This window comes from Canis lupus, chromosome 15, assembly GCF_011100685.1.
Source record: "Canis lupus familiaris isolate Mischka breed German Shepherd chromosome 15, alternate assembly UU_Cfam_GSD_1.0, whole genome shotgun sequence".
Lineage (NCBI taxonomy): Eukaryota > Metazoa > Chordata > Mammalia > Carnivora > Canidae > Canis > Canis lupus.
In genome coordinates this window covers 8,461,938-8,469,815 of record NC_049236.1, presented here as the reverse complement: position 1 = coordinate 8,469,815, position 7,878 = coordinate 8,461,938, and the positions used below count along the sequence as shown (strand labels likewise).

General features: G+C 46.2%; 1 protein-coding gene across 6 annotated transcripts; it reads left to right on the top strand.

Moving 5' to 3' along the window:
- Positions 1-9: 9 nt before the first annotated feature.
- ORC6 (origin recognition complex subunit 6) lies at positions 10-6,676 on the top strand. 6 transcript variants are annotated; one of them, XM_038557982.1, is made up of 8 exons: positions 10-544; positions 970-1,202; positions 1,291-1,420; positions 3,384-3,547; positions 3,776-3,865; positions 4,450-4,562; positions 5,224-5,292; positions 6,113-6,676. In XM_038557982.1, exons 1-8 carry the CDS (start codon positions 143-145, stop codon positions 6,238-6,240), a joined length of 1,329 nt encoding a protein of 442 aa, XP_038413910.1. In that variant the 5' UTR covers positions 10-142; the 3' UTR covers positions 6,241-6,676. The 6 variants fall into 6 exon arrangements, with proteins under 6 accessions (XP_038413910.1, XP_038413911.1, XP_038413913.1 ...); XM_038557983.1 differs by having other exon boundaries at positions 12-544; positions 1,111-1,202; XM_038557986.1 differs by having other exon boundaries at positions 19-194.
- The last annotated feature ends 1,202 nt before the right edge of the window (positions 6,677-7,878 follow it).

Below are 7,878 nucleotides of genomic sequence, written 5' to 3'. Positions count from 1 at the left end.
ATCTCTCGGCGGCAGGAAGTAAAGGCGTCGTCTGAGAATTTGTTACGACGGGAGGAATGGAAGGAGAGGGCGCGGCCGGTCCAGCTTCCCCTGCCCGGGAGCGTGCAGCCGCGGTGCGCACGCGCGACAGGAAGACGGCTTGATGGTGGAGAGCTCTCAACTTGTGGTCCCCGCCAGTCCAGATGCAGCAGGGGGTGTGGCCTGGCTCCCGTCTCGGTCAATCCGGATCAGCAGGGGGTGGGGCCTGGCTCCGTCCCAGCCAGTCTGGATGCAGCAGGGAGTGCGGCCTGGCTCTGCCCCAGCCAATCCAGATGCAGCAGCGGTGGGGCCTGGGTCCCGGCCAATCCGGATGCAGCAGGGCTCCGTCCCAGCCAATCCGGATGCGGCAGGGGGTGGGGCCTGGCCCTCACTGGCAGGCGCGGGGTTTGCGCGCGGCTTTCGTTCGGTTGCGGCTGTTCGCGCGAGCGGGAGTCGGCGCCATGGCGTCGGGGCTGATGTCGTGTTTAGCCGCGCGCTTGGGCATCGCGGAGCCGGAGGTGCTGAGGTGGGTCTGGCGGCGGCGCCGGGGCGGTGAGGCTCTGCCCCCAGGAGCGCCTCCCGCGGCGGCCGACGGGGACCCGCAGGACGGGGCGCTCGTAGACGGTGGGAACCGCGTGCGGGGCGCCGCGCGGCCTGAGGGGAGTCGGGACCTGGGTGGTTCCGCGGAGCCTCCCGGCGGCCTGTGCGCGGCGGCGGACACCTGGCCGGGCGCCGCGGGGCGGAGGGGCGGGGGCGCACCCTGCCGGCCGCTCTCGCGGCAGCGGCCGCCTCGTCAGGTTGACGGACGTGTGAGGCGGTCTCCGGCCTGAGCGGGGTGCGGGTGCGGGTGCGGGTGCGGGCTCGGGGGGCGTGAGGGGGCGGCCCGTGCGGGACGGGGTCGGAAACCCGGCTGTGGCGGCGGAAGGCCCCAGGCCGCCTCGTCCCCCGCAGTTTGGGTGCCGTTGGCTTCGAGGAACCGGCGGAAGGAAGCGACCTCGGGGGAGCTGGCAGCCTTCAGGGCGCCGCAGCGGAGGAACGAGAGCAGGTGCTTTTTGTTTCAAGAAACCGAAGAACTTAACTTTTGCCCTAAAGCGTTTGAGCTCGGTGGTGCCCGGGGTCAGGGCTGCTCCATCCCCCAGGACAGCGCCGTCCAACCCAAGGATGCAGGCTCCGTCCCACCCCGTGTAAGCCTCGCCGCGCCTGGGCCCCGAGTGCGGGCCGCCCCGCTGCCTCCGCCGTTCACCACAGCGAGCGTGTCGCCCTTATAACCAGGAAAGCAGAGGAGTACCTGCGACTGTCCCAGGTGAAGTGCGCTGGCCTGTCGGCACGCACCACGGAAACGAGCAGCGCGGTCATGTGCCTGGACCTCGCGGCGTCCTGCGGGAAGTGCCCCCTGGACAGAGTGAGTAGGTGCTGCCGGCCGCCGGCAACCTGCTGCAACGGTGAACTGTTTTTAAGAATTTATTTATTTATTTGAGAGAGAGAGAGAGAGAACACGCAGGGGGCACAGAAGAGCAGGCTCCCCACTGAGCAAGGAGCCTGAAGTGGGGCTGGTCCCAGGACCCGGGGTCATGACCTGAGCTCAAGGCAGATGCTTAACCCCCAGGTGCCCCAACATTGAAACTTACGTATGCACTTTAATTTCTTTTTTGGACTAAACTCAGAACTCTTGTTTTATTTTTTTTATTATTTTTTTAAGATTTTATTTATTTATTCATGAGAGAGAGACACAGAGAGAGGCAGAGACACAGGCAGAGAGAGAAGCAGGCTCCACGCAGGGAGCCCGAAGTGGGACTCCATCCCAGGACTCCAGGATCAGGCCCTGGGACAAAGGCAGACACTTAACCTCTGAGCCACCCAGGCGTCCCAGATCCCAGAACTCTTGTTTTAGAATTTTCCTGGCTATTGTCATGTGTGATTACTCTAGATAAGGTTTAAAATCATTTTCAGAGTTGGCAGAAAATTCCATTTACCATCTAGTTTCCTTGGCCACTTCTTTCTTTACTCAAGACCATCTTTCATGTCGCTGCTAGCATCGTGCTAAAGCACATGCTTTGTTTTTTAATTTTTTTAAAAGATTTTATTCATGAGAGAGAGAGAGAAAGACACAGGCAGAGGGAGAAGCAGGCTCCACACAGGGAGCCCGACGTGGGACTCGATCCCAGGTCTCCAGAATCATGCCCTGGGCTGATGGCGGTGCCAAACCGTGAAGCCACCCGAGCTGCCCCAAATACACATGGGTTTTAAAGCATGCACTTTAGGGACCTCTGGGTGGTTCAGCGGTTTAGTGCCTGCCTTCGTTCGGCCCAGGGTGTGATCCTGGAGACTCAGGATCCAGTCCCACATCAGGCTCACTGTGTAGAGCCTGCTTCTCCCTCTGCCTGTGTCTCTGCCTCTCTCTCTCTCACTCTGTGTGTGTGTCTCTCATGAATAAAAATATTTTTTAAAAATGTGTATTTTTCTTCTAGCATCACAGTGGTTGAGAGCACAAGCTAGGAGTCAGGAAGAGTTAGATGTTGAGACCAAATCTCAATACTACCAGTTATTAGCTCTGAGCTTCCTCTCCTCATTCATAAAGTGGGGATAAGAGTATCCATTTCACTAGATTGTGAGGATTAAACCATATGTAGTACACTTAACAGTGCATATCACTTAATGATACACTCATTAAGTGGTGGCATTAAAAACCCCATTAGCTCCCAGTGGGTTGGCTCCCCATTAGTTCGAGCTTCTCTTGAACACTAACCTCAAGCTACACGATATATTTCCTTAACAGACCATGTACTTTAATGACTCACAGCTTTGTAAATACAACTATTTTTTTTTCTTACCTGCATTTCTTTTCTGGCAAGCTCCAATTTGTCTTACATGACCCTGCCTTGCTGTTACATCCTTTCTGAAGCTTCTTTTGACTTTCTGTTAGAGTTGCTTTCCCTCTGTTGTTTGCCAGTTTCCCCCTCTCGTCCCTCCTCTACACACTCATCCTTCCCACCTCTACTCCGGATACTTCCTTCTTTCCTTTTCCCAGCGATTTCCTCATTGGCACTTTCATTGAAAAACAGATGACCGTGTATATATCTCTTGTGTTTTTATTCACAGCTTGGCTGTACTAACACTTGTTTTTTAAATTATCTGTGCTTATGCATTACTGTCTAGTGTGAACCCCTTGAGAGCAGAACTCAGCTCTGCCTAACATGATTACTGACTTTTGACTAAATGAAGCTAAATGGTTAGCTAGACCCAGCCACTTGTCATAGAATTAATTTTGAAAAATTGACTTACTAAACAAGTGTTTAAGGGCACCAATGTATAGAATGATTATCATTATAATTTTTATGATAAGTGCTTTTTTTTTTCTTTCAAAGGCTTATTTAATTAAACTTTCTGGCTTGAACAAGAAGATGTATCAGAGCTGTCTTAAATCCTTTGAGTGTTTACTGGGCCTGAAATCAAGTATTGGAATAAGAGACCTAGCAGTACAGTTTAGCTGTACAGAAGCAGTGAACATGGCTTCAAAGATATTGCAAAGGTATGAAGCATAAAGAACCTTAATTAAAAATTTGTACTAAATTTGTACTGATACATTAAGCAGAATTATCTATGTTCTATTTTCAGTCTTAAAAAATAACTGATATGGTAAGGTGGCATAATGTATATCTCATGCATTTAAATAGCTTATAAATTCTGATTTATATTTTAAGTCTCTTTGAAATAATATTTTTTAACAAATAATTCTACAAACACTGCTTTTTCTTAGCTATAAATCCAGTCTTCCACAAACACAGCAGTTGGATCTCGACTTATCCAGGCCACTTTTCACCACTGCTGCATTACTTTCAGCATGCAAGTAAGTGTGCCTTTTAACATTGAGAAGAGTCCACAATTTCCAAATAGATTGCTCATTCTCAAAGAGGACTTCTAATTCAGTGATTTCAACTCAGAACATATTTTCCCATATAAATAATATTAGAAATAGTAGCCAAGTGACCAGATTCTGTTTATCCCACAATATAGCTGACAATTTGGAACCACTGTTGCCAGAAGTTGAGCTGAAAGCAGATGCTCAACCCCTGAGCCCCGCCTGGCATCCCTGAACTGAACATTTAAAAGTGCTATGATTGTCATTCAGCAAATCAGTAACATCTGAGATTCACAAAGAAAGGATTCTTTAAGGCACGAAGCACTAAAGCAGATGTCTTCTATATGCCCCTTTTGTTACATAACAAATCTCATATATATTTTTACTCAGTCCAATAAATAACTAGCTTTAAAAGGCAAATATACATAGTTATACCTAATAATATATGTTTGGACTAAAGGGAAAACTAAACAGTTAGGGCATGGGTAGAAAGGAAATAAGTTGATAATCTGGTTGGCCAGAGAAGATAACTATATTGGTCTTAAAAACCAATTTGTCAAATTCTTTTGCAGAATTCTAAAGCTAAAGGTGGATAAAAATAAAATGGTAGCTACATCTGGCGTAAAAAAGGCTGTATTTGACCGACTATGTAAACAATTAGAGAAGATTGGGCAGCAAGCTGACAGTGAGTATTCATTCCATATTTCAAGAATGTGTCATTTGAAAATGTAAACCAGCTGGTAAACAACAAATGTTTTCAAACTTGCAAAATGGCTGCTTTCTGAATTTTGTATTTAATGTGGACCAGGGGATCCCTGGGTGGCGCAGCGGTTTGGTGCCTGCCTTTGGCCCAGGGCGTGATCCTGGAGACCCGGGATCGAATCCCACGTCGGCTCCCGGTGCATGGAGCCTGCTTCTCCCTCTGCCTGTGTCTCTGCCTCTCTCTCTCTCTCTCTCTCTCTCTCTCTCTCTGAGACTATCATAAATAAATAAAAAAAAAAAATGTGGACCAGGTAAGTTGGTAGTGAGAAATTTTTTTGTTTTTCAAATAAAGTAGCTTAATAACTTTTAAAATACCCGTGATTGTATGACTGCATGCCTAAAAAATAGGTTTTTTGTTAACATGCTCCAGTTTGAATGCCAGCCTCCATATACATAAACTGGAACAGGAAAGATTCTTAGGTCTGACAAGAGAAACCAAGGGCAAGATTATTCACCTTCTCCTTAACCTTGTATTTGGTCAGTCATGGTGTCTAATTGTTTCTTGTGATCCCAAATAAGCCCAACTACTAAAATTAAGAATCAGAAAATTTAGCCCTGATGACATATTTTTTTTTTCCCTGAAGGAGAGGCTGGCGATTCAGCTACTCCACCAAAGAAGAAAAAGAAGACAATGGCTGAGACTCCAGCAAGGGGTAAGGTGAACTAACACTGGACAGACTTTGAAATCAGTGCAATGGGATTAGTGTGCAGTGGGTTTAATATGGTAACTAGTCCTGTGCTACTTGCCTGACAAGAGTCGGGTTTTTTGTTTTTGTTGTTTTTTTTTAAAGATTTTATGTATTTAATCGTAAGAGACACACAGGCAGAGACACAGGCAGAGGGAAAAGCAGGCTCCCCACAAGGAGCCCGATGCGGGACTCGATCCCGGGAGCTGGCAGACTCTCAACCGCTGAGCCACCCAGGCATCCCAAGAGTCAGGTTTTAAATAAATCTGGACAATCGTTTGGTGAGACCAGTTTTCTCAGCAGTCATTTACAGAAGTAAACAAAAATAGCTTGTAAATACGAACACACCTGAAGCCAAACTGCTTAGGTTCAAATCCTGCATTATTTATCATCTACTGGCTCCATAACTTTAGGAAAGTCACTTAATTTCTGTAAATCTCAATTTCCTAGTCTATAAAGTCGTGATTAGCAGCCACTTCATAGACTTGTGGTGAGAGTTGAATGACATGATGCTGTTGAAGTACTTGGTACAGTGCCTTGAAGCACAAGATGAGTGCTTGATAAATGCCAGCTACTTTCAGGGTGTTGTGGGGTGCTCGGAGGAGGAGAGAGCAAAAAGCTGATGTTAGCTGCTGGTTGCACCTTTTGTTTCAGCATGATAATCCCTATTTTTTATTAATTAATTAGATACTTGAAACAAGTTTATTAACTAATTAGACACTTGAAACAAGTTGGCTTTTTTCTTGTCAGTGAAAGATTTGAAACACTTGAAAATTTTCTCTCCCAGAAACAGAGAAGATAGTAGAGAGCCCATGTAAACTGCAAAAAGATGAAGATCTGACACAGGATTATGAAGAATGGAAAAGGAAAATTTTGGAAAATGCTGCCAAAGCACAAAAGGCTACAGCAGAGTGATTTCAGCTTCCAAACTGCTATGGGCTGCAAACAGTACATCTGCCACCTCACTGAAGATGTGAGGGCTTTGGAATTTTGTTTCAACTATTATAACAAGGATCCTTAGACTGTTGCCTTAATAGCAAAGAAGCCAGCACTGGGGCTAAGCTCTTGGCGGCAGGCTGGCTGGTGACACGAGCAACAAATCCTTGTTGGTCAGGCACGGTGCCTGGTTGCCTTGGCCTTGGCTCCCCACAGGTCTGCATTCCTACAAAATGGAATTGGAGCCATTTTGCTCTTTTGTTTATTCAGGAGACAGTTCCCTGTCCTATCCAGAATAAAATTCAGGCTGAATGGAGTCTTGGGGATTTTACTTAACGTTTTTGTGTAAATTTTTTGTTTGACTAAATCAATATGTGGTAAAGCCTAAGTTAATAAAATATTCTTTTTGTATGCATTCATGTCACCCTTGTCATCAGTTTGGGGGAATCATTGCTATGCTAAAAGCTGTCTACTTTAGTAGAAAAAAGCTATATGCTGAACCATATTGCTCACCAAAGCAGACTCTGAAATCAGACTTCCTGGCTTAAGACCCTGCTCAACCACTTGCTACCTGTGAAACCTTGAACAAATTAACTTCTTTATGCCTCTTCTATAAGTAGGACTAAAAATGGTGTCACTTCATAGCATAATTTACAGGTATATCTGAGCTGATACATGTAAAACATTTATTTAGCACAGTACCTGGTATAAACCAGTAAGTGTTTAGCAAATGTTAGACTGGAGAGAGAAATTCACATATAAATATCTCACGTGGTGATTTACACACTAGCCTAGTAAAAAGTCAGATGGACGAGGGTTATTTTCTTTGACATTCCCTTACTGAAGAATGTAACCTTATTAAATACTCCTTATTTTGAAACTATAGGGAAGGGCCTTTGTGGAAAATAAGTTGCTAGCGGCTCTGAGGCATCATGCCAGGCACTAATTTTATTTTATTTTATTTTATTTTTTTATTTTTTTTATTTTATTTTATTTTATTTTATATGATAGACATAGAGAGAGAGAGAGAGAGGCAGAGACACAGGAGGAGGGAGAAGCAGGCTCCATGCCGGGAGCCCGATGCGGGACTCGATCCCGGGACTCCAGGATCGCGCCCTGGGCCAAAGGCAGGCGCTAAACCGCTGAGCCACCCAGGGATCCCCCTAGGCATGATTTTAACTAAAATTAAGAATACATGGTCTAATTATTTCCATAAAGAATGTAGTAAAAAGACTACATCCAAATTTTAAAAACCTATTCAGAATGATATCAGTAATACTAGTGGGTGCATTTTATCTGCTAGAAATAAGGCATGAGGGCAGCCTGGGTGGCTCAGTGGTTTAGCGCCGCCTTCAGCCCAGGGTCTGATCCTGGAGACCTGGGATCGAGTCCCACGTCAAACTCCCTGCATGGAGCCTGCTTCTCCCTCTGCCTGTGTCTCTGCCCCTCTCTCTCTGTCTCTCTCCTCTGTCTGTGTCTCTCATGAATAAATAAAATATTTTTTAAAAATTGGGGTGGAGGAGCGGGGATTGCCTAAAGCAATCTTTCCAAGTGCCCTCCTAGGGCAGCAATTCTTTTGACAACAGTTTTCTAACACATTTACATTCCCAGTGATGG

What these genes read in the sequence shown, in the direction of transcription:
- ORC6 (XM_038557982.1), top strand. Translation starts at nt 143, where the DNA reads ATGGTGGAGAGCTCTCAACTTGTGGTCCCCGCCAGTCCAGATGCAGCA. An exon ending in CAGGCTCCGTCCCACCCCGT is followed by an intron (nt 1,203 to 1,290) that starts GTAAGCCTCGCC and finishes CCTTATAACCAG; the next exon opens with GAAAGCAGAGGAGTACCTGC. An exon ending in GATTGGGCAGCAAGCTGACA is followed by an intron (nt 4,563 to 5,223) that starts GTGAGTATTCAT and finishes TTTTCCCTGAAG; the next exon opens with GAGAGGCTGGCGATTCAGCT.